General features: G+C 43.3%; 1 protein-coding gene across 4 annotated transcripts in view; it reads left to right on the top strand.

The window, feature by feature from the left end:
* The first annotated feature begins 5,227 nt into the window (after window positions 1-5,227).
* Window positions 5,228-15,665, top strand: part of KMT2A (lysine methyltransferase 2A) — a 91,606-nt gene continuing 81,168 nt past the window's right edge. The window contains exons 1-2 of one of the 4 annotated variants that reach the window (XM_077112742.1): window positions 5,228-5,762; window positions 7,842-7,940. In XM_077112742.1, the coding sequence (XP_076968857.1) occupies window positions 5,322-5,762; window positions 7,842-7,940 (540 nt within the window). In that variant the 5' untranslated portion in view covers window positions 5,228-5,321. The remainder of the gene's footprint in view (window positions 5,763-7,841; window positions 7,941-15,665) is intronic. The other 3 variants (XM_077112743.1, XM_077112744.1, XM_077112746.1) reach the window with 3 other exon arrangements.

Genomic DNA, 15,665 nt, shown 5'->3' with positions numbered 1-15,665 from the left:
AGGAGCTCATGGTCTCCAAATCAGCTAGTCCTCTCCTTCAGGCAGGACTAAACCTAATCTTATAGAAGGCCAGCTGTCCATACTGGGGTCAGTATTTAAAGTTCTTTCAGTCAAAGGTGTGACTATATCTGATTCTTTTGGAGTTCAGAAATGGAAACTCATGGATTCAGGGCAAAATGCAATCATTACTTCCACAGTGCCTTTGTAGAAGGCTAATGCACTTGGGGGCTCTTTTTTTAAGGATAAGTTTATTTATTTATTTTTTAATTTAAAAATTTTTTAAAAAGAATATAACAACAAACAAACGCAAACATTCTTAACTTTTGATCATTCCGTTCTACATATATACTCAGTAATTCACAATATCATCACATATGTGCATGTTTATCATCATGATCATTTATTAGAACATTTGCATCAATTCAGAAAAAGAAATAAAAAGACAACAGAAAAAAGTTCATACAGGGCGGGCCGCGGTGGCTCAGCGGGCAAAGTGCTTGCCTGCTATGCCGGAGGACCTCGGTTCGATTCCCGGCCCCAGCCCATGTAACAAAAACGGAGAAACAGAATACAATAAAACAAGAAAATGTTTAAAGATGTTTCCCTTTCTTCCTTCCTTCCTTCCTTCTATCCTTCCTTCCTTCTCTCTGTCTTTCCTTTAAAAAAAAAAAAAAAAAAAAAAAAAAAAAAAAAAAAAGTTCATACATACCATACCCTTTACCCCTCCTTTTCATTGATCACTAGCATTTCAATCTAAATTTATTTTAACATTTGTTCCCCCTATTATTTACTTTTATTCCATATGTTTTACTCATCTGTTGATAAGGTAGATAAAAGGAGCATCAGACACAAGGTTTTCACAATCACACGGTCACACTGCGAAAGCTATATCATTATACAATCATCTTCAAGAAATGTGGCTACTGGAACACAGCTCTACATTTTCAGGCACTTCCCTCCAGCCTCTCCATTACATCTTGACTAACAAGGTGATATCTATTTAATGCATAAGAATAACCTCCAGGATAACCTCTCGACTCTGTTTGGAATTTCTCAGCCATTGACACTTTATTTTGTCTCGTTTCACTCTTCCCCCTTTTGGTGAAGAAAGTTTTCTTAATCCCTTGAGAAATTGTAGGATTTCTGTCCCATGTTGCCAGGAAGGTCCACACCCCTGGGAGTCATGTCCCACGTAGACAGGGGGAGGGCAGTGAGCTTGCTTGTTGGATTGGCTGGAGAGAGAGAGGCCACATCTGAGCAACAAAAGAGGTTCTCTTGGGGGTGACTCTTAGGCCTACCTTTAAGTAGGCTTGACCTATTCTTTCTGGGGTTAAGTTTCATATGAACAAACCCCAAGATTGGGGGCTCAGCCTATAGCTTTGGTTGTCCGCACTCACTTGGGGGCTCTTGATGCTTCCATCCCCTGAAGAAAGCAGCATCTAAGGATTCTAAGAAGTCCTCTGTTCAATGATGATCAAGCCTTCCTTTGCGCAAGTTTAAAGGGCTCAGCCACAGTTCTCTTTTTCAAGGAACTTGTGGACTACTAATGCAATGTGTCCATTTGGGGCCCCTTTGGAGCAAGGACATTTCTGATGTGAAAGAGGTCTCTTCACCGATGCCTAAGGAAATCCCTGGGGGAAAAATGTTTCTATCTGAATGAGAGAAGAAACTTAGATTATGCCATTCAATATTCAAAATAGTTCTGTGAAGTTTCTTTTAAAAGCCTTAATTTTACAAATTAGGAAATTGAGGTGTAATGAGCTCCCATAGCTATAATAACTGGACCAACAGTTCAAACCCAGATTTTCAACTCTGAACCCACATTAGCTCCACCACAATACTCGTTTGCAGTGAGAGATCTGTTCAGGGATGGTGAAAAGGGAGTGAACATCTTGAGGCCCCTTCAGAGCAGAAATACTTTGTGAGTTTGCAGAAATGGGCAAAATTTGGGGTTATTTTCTTAAGAGTTTCTTTCTGTCATTTGGGAAAAAAATATGTGCATTTCAGTTACTTTATTGGAAGGGAGTGGAGAAAGAGGTACTCACACATTGCTGGTGGGAATATAAATTAGAAAACCTTTGGGGGGAAACTGGCAATATCCATCATAATTATGAACATGTATACCCTTTGACTTGGAAATTCTACTTCTAGAAATTTAGGATCTATTTGTACATTTGCAAAATGTCACATGTTCAAGATTATATACTGTAGCATTGTTTGAAATAGCAAGAATGGAAACAAATGCCCACCAATAAAGAACTGGTTAAATAAATTATGCTACATCTATTCCTTGAAGCTCCAAGAATGAGGAAGCTTTGTCTTCTGATAGGAATGACTTCCAAGATATATTAAGTGAAATAAGAAGGATCTAGGAAATGAGTTTGATATGCTTTCATTTATGGGAAAACTTAGATATGTATTTACTAGTGTAGGCTACATTTTTCTCTGAAAGGGTATACAAGAAACTGATAACATTAGTTGCTCCTAGGAAAGGGTAAGATATGGGGGGAGGGGGAGGGTGGTTCAGAACAGGTAAGAGTTTTAACATTTTAAATCATTTGAATGTACTAGATAGTAAAGAAAAAGACATCAAATTAAATTTTAAAATATAAAAAACCCAAACAAATAAACCACTTGCTAGCTTGAGAAATCTTATGAGTAAGGCATAGAATTTCTTTTTGTAATCAGCAGTATGGTTAGTAGATATTGATGTCAGACCCGGGTGGGTTTTAGTCCTGCTACTCAATAGCTGTATGGCCTTGGGCAAGTTATTCTAAGCCTCAGTTTCCCCATTTGTAAAATCAGAATTATCTCATAGGATTTAGTGAGGATTGAATGCACGTAAAGTCCTTAGGCTCCAAGAAAGAATTTATTAAGTGTTTATTATCATTTCTGCCCTAGAGGCACCAACAATAAACCAAATTCTGATTTACTCTGGCCTTTTTGAACTAGTTTGGAGGCAAAGAAAAAAACTAGATGATTTTTTTAAGAAGTCTTCCTATCTAGAGGCTTGAGTCTGAGGACTTAACGCAATCTTCCAGAGACATCTTTCCTTCCTGCTGCTCCCCCCCCCCCCAACCAAACTGCAGATCTCACACCTGTGATAAAGTGTGCTTGAAGTGAAGGATGTTACTCAGAACCCAGTCGGTTTAAGTTTTCTCAGGGGTGGGGAGCAGGAAGAAATCCTGTTGACACAGTTATATAAAGCCTGCCACTCAGTCCCCTTCCTCTTACCTCTGCAGACCGTTATGCATATTAAAGAAGGGGGGGGCGGCAAATACAAAAGAAATATAAACGAGAGAACAAATCAGGATGCTTGTGGGAATCCACGTGGTCGCCAATCTGTAACTGATCAGAGCAGCTACAGTGAAGCAAAAACCCCAGCGCCCAACGCTAAAAATATTGCAAAGGATAAACCGTCTACAATGGAGTGTCTATGTCCTTAGTAGAGTCCTCAGGCTGCCGTTTAGGAGATCATCCCGCTACTCCCATCCTTTTTTGCACCTTGTAAAACCACGCGATGTAACAACGGAATTTGTTTCTTGTGTGTGCGTTGTGTGAATGTGCGCTTTGCAAACCATCTGGGCCCCATCCTGCGCGGTTGGAACGACGATCGATCCGGGACGAGTTGGGGGAGTTGGAGCTTGCCCGTGTCTCCTCCCTCTCTCTGCTCCCCTCCAGCCCCCACCCCCATCATTCGCCATACACAAACGTTTCGCCGGTGGAGGAACCTAGGTTTTCAGCACCAGGAGGCCGTGGACTTTCTCTGGAGGCTTGCTGTGCACTCTCCAGAGGGCCAGAACTGGTTGCAACCTGCTCACCACGACCCTCCCCTCCTTCCAGATTCGCGGCCCCAAGCTGTAATATACAAGCTGCGCGCTGTACGGGTGCGGGAGTCCAGAAAGGCTGCGTGACCTTCCAGCGAACTCCTCCTCGGCTGGGGGGATGGGGGCTGCCCGAGGGCTTGCAGGCTGTATATCGATCCCCAAGCCTCAGCCAACGCAAATTCTCCCGGCACAATCGCCTCCCTCCCTTCTCTGCTTTCCCAGCCTTGCAGGCGTCTAACGCCTAGCTTGAGGCGCCCTCCCCTCTTTCCCGCAATAAAGTAAACCGGGTGGATATTCAACCCCCGCCCTAACCCCCTCCTTCTCCCCCCTCCCCCCTTAGCCTACTAACCCGGCTCATAGTGCTCGCCGCCGGCGGGCCCCTTCCACCCAGTGTATCATAATGCCCAACGCTCTTCTCCTCCCCCTCTCTTAATCAGAAACGTGCTCGCGAGCCCACCCTCCCTTTCCTTGCATACATTAGGGTCTGCTTTGCATGCAGCGGCAGGCAGAGCACGGAGGAAGAAGGGGCGGGGGTGCTTTTGCCCGCCTCTTCCCTCCAGGCCCCGTTAGCCACCCAGCTTCAGCTTCGTTGTAACGCCGTGTCGTTAGCGGTGCACGCTGTGTCCCCCGCCCCACCACCACCATACCGGGCTGGAGAAACACAACCCAACTCTTTGCAGAAAGGCCCGAAAGCCCCGCCTGCATAGTAGGACGAGTAGGTGGCGGGAGACCTGCTACTTCGGGTGTGCATTTTGGAGAGAGCTCCAGCGTGAAAATGGGAGGGGCTCTCTCCTTTTTAAAGCTCGTTAATTGGGGACCTTTCTATTTAGCATGTATTAAACTGCGCGACGCTTCTGTTTTACTTGTACGAACAAGGCTCTGTTATTCTTGAAGCGTTAGAGGGGTAGTACTCGTATATATGTGTGCTCCAAGGCGGATGAAAAGGCTTACTCCTCCCGGATTCAGCAGCCGCGTTACACTGGAAGCTGCTCTCCCGGGCGGTTCGATTCCCAGCGCATCCCGGGAACGTGTGTAAACAGCCTCTCGGCTCTCGAGGCTGGAAGCGGTCGGGCTCCCTCCGCCTCCATCCTCCCTGCTATCCCTCGCCCCCTCCCCCCCTCCCCGGAACCCGCGCGCCGCTTCGGGCTCCTGGGCTTCCTTCCCCCCTCCTTTTCCCGAGCAATGCCGCTCCCGGAGGGCGGGGCATACAGTTATCCAGGTTGCAGGGCGGGCGGGCGGGCAGGAGGAGGCGACCCGGGACTCGGGATGGAGTAGAAGCGTCCAGCCGTTGCAAACGGAGGACAGAAGCTGGTATCCAGATTGCCGGGCCCGCTGGCGCCACCCGGCGCTCTGCATAGCGGCCGGCAGGGTGCAGATGGCCCGGCGGCGCGGAGCGGGCTAGGCAGGTTCCGGGGCCCTCGGCCCCCACCTCCACCTCCCCGCCCCCCTGTGTTGTCGCCTCTCCCTCTCGCTGCTTCACTTCACGGGGCGAACATGGCGCACAGCTGTCGGTGGCGCTTCCCCGCCCGACCCGGGACCACCGGGGGCGGCGGCGGCGGGGGGCGCCGGGGCCTAGGGGGCGCCCCACGGCAACGCGTCCCGGCCCTGCTGCTTCCCCCTGGGCCCCCGGTCGGCAGTGGCGGCTCCGGGGCGCCCCCCTCCCCCCCGGCTGTGGCGGCCGCGGCGGCCGCGGCGGCGGCGGGAAGCAGCGGGGCTGGGGTTCCAGGGGGAGCGGCCGCCGCCGCCTCAGCAGCCAGTTCGTCGTCCGCCTCGTCTTCGTCTTCGTCATCGTCTTCAGCCTCCTCAGGGCCGGCCCTGCTCCGGGTGGGCCCGGGTTTCGACGCGGCGCTGCAGGTCTCGGCCGCCATCGGCACCAACCTGCGCCGGTTCCGGGCCGTGTTTGGGGAGAGCGGCGGGGGAGGCGGCAGCGGAGAGGTAAGGGGGCGAGGAAACCCCCAGGTCCGGGGTCTCGACCCTCTGCGGAGCCCCCTCCCCTCCCCCATCTGGGATTGCGGAGCATCCCCATTCTGGGACCATCCTGGGGTCCCTTACCCGGGGCGAATGGCACTCCCATCTTGGGACTCCCACACATGGGTACAGGTCCCCAGACGCCCCCACCCCGGGGTTTGGACCCATCTGGCTGAGGGCATTTATCCCCCGCCCCCAATCCCCTGACCCTTCCCCAAATCCCTTGGCACAGACCCCCTCGCCGGGGTTTCTCATCCCGGGACTGAACCCCTCCTCCCTTTCGCAGATTACCTCATCCGAGCAAGATTCCTCCCTCCCTCCCTCCTAGAGACCTGATCCCGCCACATCTCCGCCTTCCTCTCTAGGCAGATGTTTTACTCCTAGGGCAGTTTTTCTCTTGGGCATCTCTCGGGTGATGGTCTCATCCACGGCCACGTTCTTCTCCTGGCCCTTGGGGACCTAATTGCCTTCCAGCACCTCGCTTCCGAAAACCTAATGAACCCTTGCCCCATCCCCGGCCCCGGTCCCTACATTGCCAACCACTCCCCCTTCCTTCACTTCCACCACCCCCCCAACAGATAGCTCCTCCTTCATCTCTCCCTGTCCCACCAGGAAAAATCTTTCCTCTCCGCCTTGCCTCCTTCATCCCCTTTCCCTCTGAAGATAGCGGTGCTGTTCTCTTACAGCAGTGATCCCCCCTTTTACAGAGCTACAGTTTGTAGCCTGTCCATGGCAGGGACTTAATTCTGCCTTCACTCCACCCTTTCCCTCCTTTAGAATGAAGGATTAGTGGCATCTCTGAGGGAAAGGTAGTCCACTGTCCCCCTAGGCTCAGAGAAGAGCAGTTCTCCACACTCCCCCTGGAGGGGAGCAGGCTTTCCCTCCAGCTCTGGGGAAAGGGGCCCTGGTGAGGGGAGGTGTTTGTGGGGGGACTTGGGCAGCATCCTCCCAGGGGAAGCAGCTGCTCTCCTACCCCACCCACTGCGCCTAAGAGCACGCAGACTCCAACCCCAGCTCCCTCCCGCCCTTCTCCTTTTCTCCGTCATTTCATTATCGATCCACCTTTTCCTAGGCCAATCCTGGGGTTTAGAAGGGGTGGGGGAAGCAGGGTTGGGGTGAGGAGAGTAGATAAGGGACAGTTTTTACTTTAGTGTGGTGGCGGTTGCTTTTGGTTGGGAGAAAGATGAGGGCTATGAAGCAAAGTTATTCCTTAGAAAAAGGAGTTGGGGTTTTCTCTCTGATTCTTCTAAGGGGACCTAAGGTGAATGAAGGGTCAAGAGCTTTCACCCCTCCCCATTAGTACTGGGGCGAGAATGGGAGATGCTTTGATAAGCATTATTCAGCCCCCTTCAGCAAAAAGGAAAGTTGGCCTGGGAAGGGAAGTTCAGTTCAGGTTCACCAGTGGCGTTGCGCATTTGTTTTCCATTGGATGCAGAAGGGGGGAGTTGGAATTGTAGGGAAGGGGGGAGAGTGGGATGGGGGATGCTAGGAGGAGGAAGAGCAGCTGCTAGGGGCTGAAGCGAAGGGGGGGTAGGGGGATTGCTGCTCTGGAGTGTTCATGATTGAAACAGAAAGGGAAAGATAACAACCAGCCGTTTCCTGCGTGCTCTGCTGTTGGTGCACACAAAATATCCTGGGCAAACCCCTTGGCCCTATTGTGCCCTGCACCCCTTTAGGTTTACTGAAGGATCCTGGGAAGAAGGGGAGGGAGGAGACCCCCAGGGACCCCGGCCCCTCCTTTCAAGGAGCTGGCATTTTTTAGTTGTTAGTCTTCCTGCCTCCTTTTTTAAAGCGTTTCTAAGGCAGCCTGATCAGGAGACTGACAACAACCCGCCTTCTGACAGAGCAAGGAGGACATGATGGGGGCGTGTTCCTTGCTATGTAGCTAGCTGCAGCGTCCCCTTTCCCTGCCTCTCTCTGCTCTATCTCCACCTCCTTTTCCCAGCCTTCAGAAGGCAGCTGCAGTCAGCAGGGTTGTTTGAGACTATTTATTGGTTGCTGTAGATTATTATTTTTTTTTGAAAGGCCAATTCTGTATTTTTTAAGCTAACAACACAGATCCCATGTAGTTGGAGAACCAAAGGCCTCATACATGACAAAAAGACTGAACCGTTCAGGTTACTTGCATGGAGTTGGTGCTTAAATGTGAGTTGATTTTGCTTTTTTAAAAAGATACAGCAGCAAAAAATAAAAATAAAAAAAAATAGACTTACTGACATTTCATTTACCTGCTTATTTTCAAAATTGAGACTTGCCTGGTTATATGTAGAATTTTAGCCCCATGTATATTTGAGTATAATAAGAAAGTCTCTATCTTAGGAGAAGATAGTCTATTTTAAGGGAATCCTAAGAAGCATTTTCTTCTTATTTAGCATGCTTATGTATTTTTATTGAAGGACCAAGTGTTCACATTCCAAATGTTATCACATATTCAAAAGCAAAGTTTTATGCTGACAGCTTCCGATCATAGCTTTTCAAGAGACTGGTTAGAAAGAGAGACACCTGGATTCAGGGACCTAATGTCTGGGCACCAGAATATTTTATCTGTTGGTCTTTGACAAATCACCTTGAAAGTTTTAATCAGGTGCTAACATTTTCTTCACTACTGGCATTATGAGAGGATTGTAAACTGGTGGTTTTATTTTGCTTGATAGTGGTCTATAGCGTCAAGTTTGGCAAGGAATTGCAGTTATTTCAAAAAAGTTCATATTAAAATGAGTTTTGTTTTGTTTTGTTATTCCTTTAAAATGTTTGCCTGAACAGTAGTTGCTACTTTACTGTGTGAAGAGTAGTTGATTCCTTATGTTAAGCTTCAGTATTTTTTTTCTGAATTAGGCTCTAATGAGCTGTTGTTCCATTGATAACATTTTTATGTGGTAGTGTGAGTTCTAGCATGGGTTGATGGATTAGGTTGATTAGTACTTAAGTTCTAAACATAGTGATTATATGGAATGAACCGGTAACTTTGCAGGGTAGAAACCAATCATCTTGTTACGGAGTCTTACAAATCAATGATATAGTTCTAGAAGGGAATTTTAGGGCTCATCTCACCCCGGGTCAACTTACTTATAGAATTCTGAAGAGAAAACTCTATTTAGCACTCCCTCAGAACTCTCTCACAGCTCTGTATCAGGTCTTGTCTGGATTCACTAAGAAGTGGCTTATGTGACCCCCAAATGATTCTAGCTCTTTAAATTCTGGTTTGCTTTAAGTGAATAATGACTCCATCTATAACAAACCTATGTTAATAATCATAAAACTAGTAAATTAAGGTGCTTGAAAGGTGTCTGAACTTCCACCATCTTGGATCTCCCTTTAGCCACAGGAAACTCATCCTTTAATGCCACAGGTTCTAACTTCCCTCACATTAAATAGCTCTTTGGGTAACAACTACATGTAAGAGTTCTTCATGACAAAATTCTGGTAGATTGGGATTATTTTTAAAAATACATAGGTGTTGCTTGTCTCCTATTTGGGCTGTCTGGATGGCTAGTAGGAAATATATTTCAAGTTTTATATTATACTGTAAGAAGTCACAGAGGTCTTTTTCCTGACTTCTCTTCCCCTGTCAGTATCCCACTTTTCTAAGGATCGTCTTAGGTAATGTTCATGCTGTTTTACTTTGTCATCTCAATAAACATAATACAACATCCTCACTGTTGAGTGGAATTTGGACTGTTTTAATATGAGCTGCAGAAACAGTTTATCAGCAACGACTCTTGATTGATTTCATAATCCAGTTACCTTCCCTACCACCTCACAAGATGTTAAAAGCAAAATTTCCACCCTGGACATAGCATGGCAAATGTTAATTAGATATAGATTGAAACTGAATTACAACATTGGTTTCTATTTGTTTTCATTTGACTTTGCAGTTTAGTTGAGGAGGATTAAGGTGGGCCTTTGAGGTAGGCTTAGAAAAGATGGAGACTGTGATTTTTTTTTAATGGTTTATATTTTGTCGTTCACTGGGCATATGTACCAAAAGTGGCAGTTGCTCCTTCATTGCTTTCACTGCTAAGTCTCAGCTTGTCAGAAAAAAGCTGAAGCAAAGAACACAAGTGGAGTAGAAAGAGCCCTGAAGTAGAAGTCATGGACCTGGACTCTCATCTTATCTCTCCCTGACAGTTCTGTGGCCTTGGGCAATTCGCTTTTAACCTTACTTCTGACCTGTAAAATGAGAGGGTTGGACTAAATAGCTCATGAATGTTTTTTTCTGCTCTAGTATTCTGATTCCTTTTATTATGTATATATTTTTGGTCAGGTTGGAAATTCTTATTTTGAGTTTATTTAAAGAGTCAATCAGCACGACTGTTTGGGTAATTTTTTAATATAAAATTGAATGGTTGTCCATTTAACTGTCATTATCATTAGGAAAGGAAATTTCAACTTGGGAGGAAAGCTTTCATTGTATGGGCAAAATATAAGAACTTACTATGTATAAGTTATTTGCTGAAGTTGACCATTTCCAAGAAAAATGAAAAAGCTTTGAGAGCTTCCTAACCTGCAGACATTTTTTTTTTTTTGGTGTTTAGAGACCTTCCTGTTAGGCTAAATTTGTTTTCATTTTTACAGTGTTGTGTATTCTCAATTGTCCAAGAGGGAAGTATTTTCAGTCTAGGCGACATATTCCTTTAGTTATGTGAGCTTTTAAAAATTGAAAAGAACAATCTACTACACCAATGTATTTATAAATCAAAGGTGATAGTACCTATGTTGCAGGGAGTAGTTGTTAATATGTTCTGAAATGAAATACTTTGGCTTGTCTTGAGTCAGAATTGCTGTCTTTAGAACTTTTCTTCATCTGTCACTGAAAACCATATCCCCATCTTTCACTTCTATTTAATTTCATAAGGCACATGGTTTTATAGGAAATAATTATTCACAAAATAGTGATTTATCTTCTGACTGGAAGTTGAGGGGAGAAAACACTCTCACCTTGAGTTAATCCCCATCTCTTTACTCACCTTGGAGCAGGTGTGCACAGACTCTATACCATTTGCCTTCCTTGCCCTGTGGCTAGAAGGGGTGGCACCAGTTCTTTGCTTGCTCCAAGGCATAACAGACTGCAGTGCTTCTCTGCTGTGTTTTAATTGTAGGTCTTCCTAATTAAGATCTCTTTGTGCCTGCCCACATTCCACTACTGTTGGCACAGAACTTCAGCCTCCTTCTAGCATTTAACTGAAGGGCCTTCTTTTGGGCTTTTTGTGAATATCTTGTCTCTTTCCATTCTTTTTCTGCCAAGGAGGAGAACCCAATGGCTAGAACTCTGGGGAAAGGGGAAGCTTTGTAACAATCACCTCTTCGGGAGGAATTATTCTAGGATTGTTGGAATGGGACCTTCCTTTGTTTGCATATGTTATTTTCAGGGATTAAGAAAGGTTAAATTACTAATGAGCCTGGCAGATTTACCTACATTTAAGACAGATTTTTAACCCTTTAGGCACTAGGAAGAAAGAGGATGCTTAAGTGTTCACTATTAAAAAGTATTTCCTTGGATCTTATCTAGACTGGTTTATGAAGCTTTATCAAAACTTATCATGGTCTAAATCAAAGGCTTGTGATTTCTGTGGACTTTTAGATTGTGAAGACAAATGAAATTAGTGTTTGTTCTTAAATCGTATCAGATTTTGAAACAGGCTGGATGAAAGTTAATTTTGAGATTTGAATTGACTTTTTTGATTTGAAAAGGCTTTAGAGGTTCTAAAAATTTTTGTGTTAACTAAGAATATTCTTGAAAAGCTCCGATATTTCTTAAGAAATTCAGGAATTGCCTATGCTTTTAGAGTAGTTTCAGAATAGTAACCGTTTTTCTGGAAAAAAGTTTCATTTTAGTGTCCACTGTATTAGTGCTCAAAATTCATCATGTCCTTTAATAGATCTACATGTAGCATGCCAGAGGAAATGCAGTCTTTTTTTAAAAATTTTTTTTTATTATAAACCAAAACAACATATAACATGAACATTCTTTTTTTATATATGTATTCATCATCATGATCATTTCTTAGAACATTTGCAACAATTCAGAAAAAGAAGTAAAAAGAAAACAGAAAAAATTCATACATATTAAGCCTAATTTTAAGTAGGCTTAGTCTGTCCTTTGCTGGGATGAGTTTCATATGAACAAACCCCAAGATTGAGGGCTCGGCCTATTGATTTGGTTGTCCCCACTGCTTGCGAAAATATCAGAAGTTCTCCAAATGGGGAAGTTGAGGAAATGCAGTCTTATTAAGAAAAAGGAATCTTAAATCCTTCACCTGGATTCTGATGGTTTCATTGATCAAATTCATCTGATGCTGGCACACAAAGGGCTACTTTTTTTTCTTATTGTCATTTCATTGGTTGTGAAGAAGGCCTGAAAGAAGGAAGTACAGGATCTTTTATAGCATGCATTAAATAAAGCTGGAGGCCTGTGCTCTTATACATGAGTGGGTGGTTTTATGGCCTAATTCTCTAATTACCGGCATTTATGACAGTGTGGATGCTACTGGCCCTGTGGCTGAAGTTGATTATGTTGGGAGTAGGGAGAGAAAAGGATCCTTTTGTTACTCTGTTCATTTCCCGCCTTCAGTAAGGTGTCTGGGAAAGCTAGGAGGCTTTCAGATACCTGGACTGAAGTAGTGACATCCCATAAAATGGTTATGTTTTTAAAAAGGATGAGCTGCTTTTCTTGACCTATCCAAAGAAATCCATACCGCCACTGTTAAATATTTCAGTGAGCTTTGTACCTTGTCAGGTTACACACCAGAGGAAGCCAACCGTGAGGGTGCAAGCCTCTGCCAAATGTTTGCTTTTAAAGACTAAGACATTTGAAAGAATTCTGTTGTGTGATTTGTAGTTGTTTTGGATGTTGTAAGTCTTCTTGTGGGATTAGTGTGAAACTTCTTGGAGACCAAACGGTTTATATTTTAGATGTTGAATATACTGCAATAATAAGTTTCAGTTTTAGGGAAACAGTTAATAAAGGTATAAATGTCAGAGTTAGTTGGCAATTTTCTGTACTGTGTGTGAAAATTCCCCTTTCCTTGAAATGAGTAGTTGTTTTTCTATTTGACCAATAGACTGAAGGGATTTCCCCAGATAGCTTACCTTTAAATATTGCTACAGCAAAACCCTATGAAGTACCAGAGGGGTAGCATCTATTCCGCTGGCATTTATTTCAGGAGTTGGAATTTCTTTCCATATTATTTTATCTATTTTCTTGCATTTTTGGTTTTGTGTTTTGTTGACATGTTTGGTTGTAGATGTTTTGATGTCTTTCAGCAATGAGAACTACGAATCTTTCTAACGGTTGCCCTTTTAGAAGGATCTTTTGTCAGGTATCCATGTTTTGTTAGAGTGTCACTGTTTTCTTCTCATTTTATAGCACCAAAACAATTTTGACTTTGTATCTTGTATTAGGAGAGTAATTTTATTACTTGAGTGTTTTTGGAGAAAAATTTTTCTTTAGGCTCTCCTTTGTAATATCTCACTTCTAAAAACAAGGGAGAAGTTAATCACAAATATCTATAATAAATATCACATGTAGAGGGGTATTTCGTAAAAATAATTATTTACAAATGCCTATATTCAACTTCTGTTTAACCATGGGTATTGACTAATTTTTAGATGAAACACACATATACAATATTATCACGAGATTATTACCTTTTATTTATAAACAGTGAAACCATGTAGATAATATCTCTTAAACTTTCGTTAGGAAATCCTTTTGTAATCTCTCTAGCTAGGATTTTTTATTTGGGTATAACATACCTTCATAAAGAAGGGAGGGAATCTCATAATCTAATCTGTCTTGGTGTGAGATGGTATAATATGGTAATTAAGGAGCTGCTAAGAATGTAGACCCTGGATTTAGACTGCCTGGGTTCAAATCTTGGCACTGCCACTTATCAGCTGAGTATCGTTAGAAAAGTTTCTTAACTTCTCCGTGCCTCTGTTTCTTTACTTGCAAATTAGGTGTGATTATACTTCATGAGATGATTGTGTGGCTTACTTAAGATAATGCACACAAAGTACTTAGCAGCATGCCTAGCACATAGAAAGCCCTAAATATTATTAGGACTGAAAGATTGAAAAGATGTGAGTGCTGTAATCTGGACTTTAGATTCTTGCTTTTGGTCTGAATGTCAGGTTCATCAGTAAGCTAGATGAAACCAAATTGAAAGCCACTCTACTTGGTAACAGTAGGTACCATTGGCATCCAACTAAGACATAATTAAAGACCAATCAAAACAAGGAGGGGAAAGAGAACAAGACAATAAATAGGCAGGTATATGATACCAAGGAATTAGTGCCACCAGGAGTTGCCTAGTTTATCAGGTCAAGACAGCTATATTGGGATTGCTACGCTTGGTCTTTATAACTAGTGCTCCTGATCTTTTTATGAGTTTGAGCACTTGGTTATCCCTTGCACCAGCTCTAGGGCTGTTCAAGATTCTTGGCCCCCAGGTTCAGATGCACATTGTCTGTGCTTGGTAGCTATTTGACATCTGTTGTTAAGCTACAGGTTGGGGAGAGTAAATGAGAGATTAGTGCATTTAGCAGTTTCATTACAGAAGGAATGCTGAGTTTGTAGGTTAAAAGTTCAGGGGGCTGGAACTATTCTTGAGAAATAAAAATATCCACAAGTAAGAATAATCAAAAACAAATAAAAATTTAGTAATGACTAGTAATGCTTAAAGAGGAAAAATAATAGTACTGCTGTACCTCTCTCTCTTTTTTTTTTTTTTTAATATTTTTATTGACAGATCTACACTCACATACATTCCATACGTGGTGTTCTGTACCTCTCTTAAAAAACAGTTTGTTATGATACTCAGTACTGAAAGATTCACCATCTTTTACAGATGAAGAAACTTAGGTATGGGCAAGTTAAACAATTTTCCTCAAATCATATGACTAGAAAGTGGCAGAGCTGGAATTCGAACCCGAAACCCACATCTGCTTTAAGCTCATTCATGCTCTCTGCACTGTGCTATCTTCAACTCCTTTTTCTTCCCACCCCCATCCAATTAATTTCCAAGTCTTGTCCATTATCCTACTATAGTATCTCTAATCTGTCCCTGTTTTTCTGTTTCTGGTGTCCTAGTTTAAATTTCCGGTACCTAGGCATGGATCATTGCAGCAGTCTCCAAACTGGTCTCCCTGCGTTCTTTTTTATCGCACCCAGTGTTGCCAGTGGTTCTCTTATATACAGAGCTGATTATGTTATTTTATTCCTAATACCTTTTGATTTCCCACTGAATATAAGATAAGATTTTAAATTCTCACCCCTTCATAATTTAGCTGGCATACATTTCTAAATTTTGGGCTTTATCTCCTGAATGTACATTCTCAACCATATGCTTCAGCCACATTGGACTACTGAACTATGAGGTGTTCTCCACAGTCTTTGTGTACCTGATTTTATACCTTTGCTAATGCCTCTCCTTTTTCCCATCTTGGCTTGTGTCTGGCTTATTCATCTTCCATGGCTCATCTCAGATCCCCAGATCCCAACTCTTCTAGGAAACCTTCACAGAAACACTACTGTTGAAACTCAACTTCTCCTTTCCTGTTTTTGTATTGTACTTTATATATTACCCTTAAAGAACTTATCCCAGGTTATTTTGTGTTATATGTTGTAAATAATTATGAATGTGTTTGTCTTTTTCCCTTTGGATCGTGACTTCCTTAAGATATGGACCATTTCTAAATCATCCTTTATGTTTTATATTGTTTACAATGGTGACTTTTCAGATAGGAGGTGATCAGTGAATGTTTGTTGAATTGAAAATTTGATGTATATACAACTTTTTAGGAATACTGTGCAAAGACATTACATAAGTGGTAGAGTTTATATAAAACTATTAGGATAATTTTGACTAA

Source organism: Tamandua tetradactyla, chromosome 8 (genome assembly GCF_023851605.1).
Source record: "Tamandua tetradactyla isolate mTamTet1 chromosome 8, mTamTet1.pri, whole genome shotgun sequence".
In the NCBI taxonomy this organism is placed as follows: Eukaryota; Metazoa; Chordata; class Mammalia; order Pilosa; family Myrmecophagidae; genus Tamandua; species Tamandua tetradactyla.
This window is presented reverse-complemented; position numbering and strand designations above follow the sequence as displayed.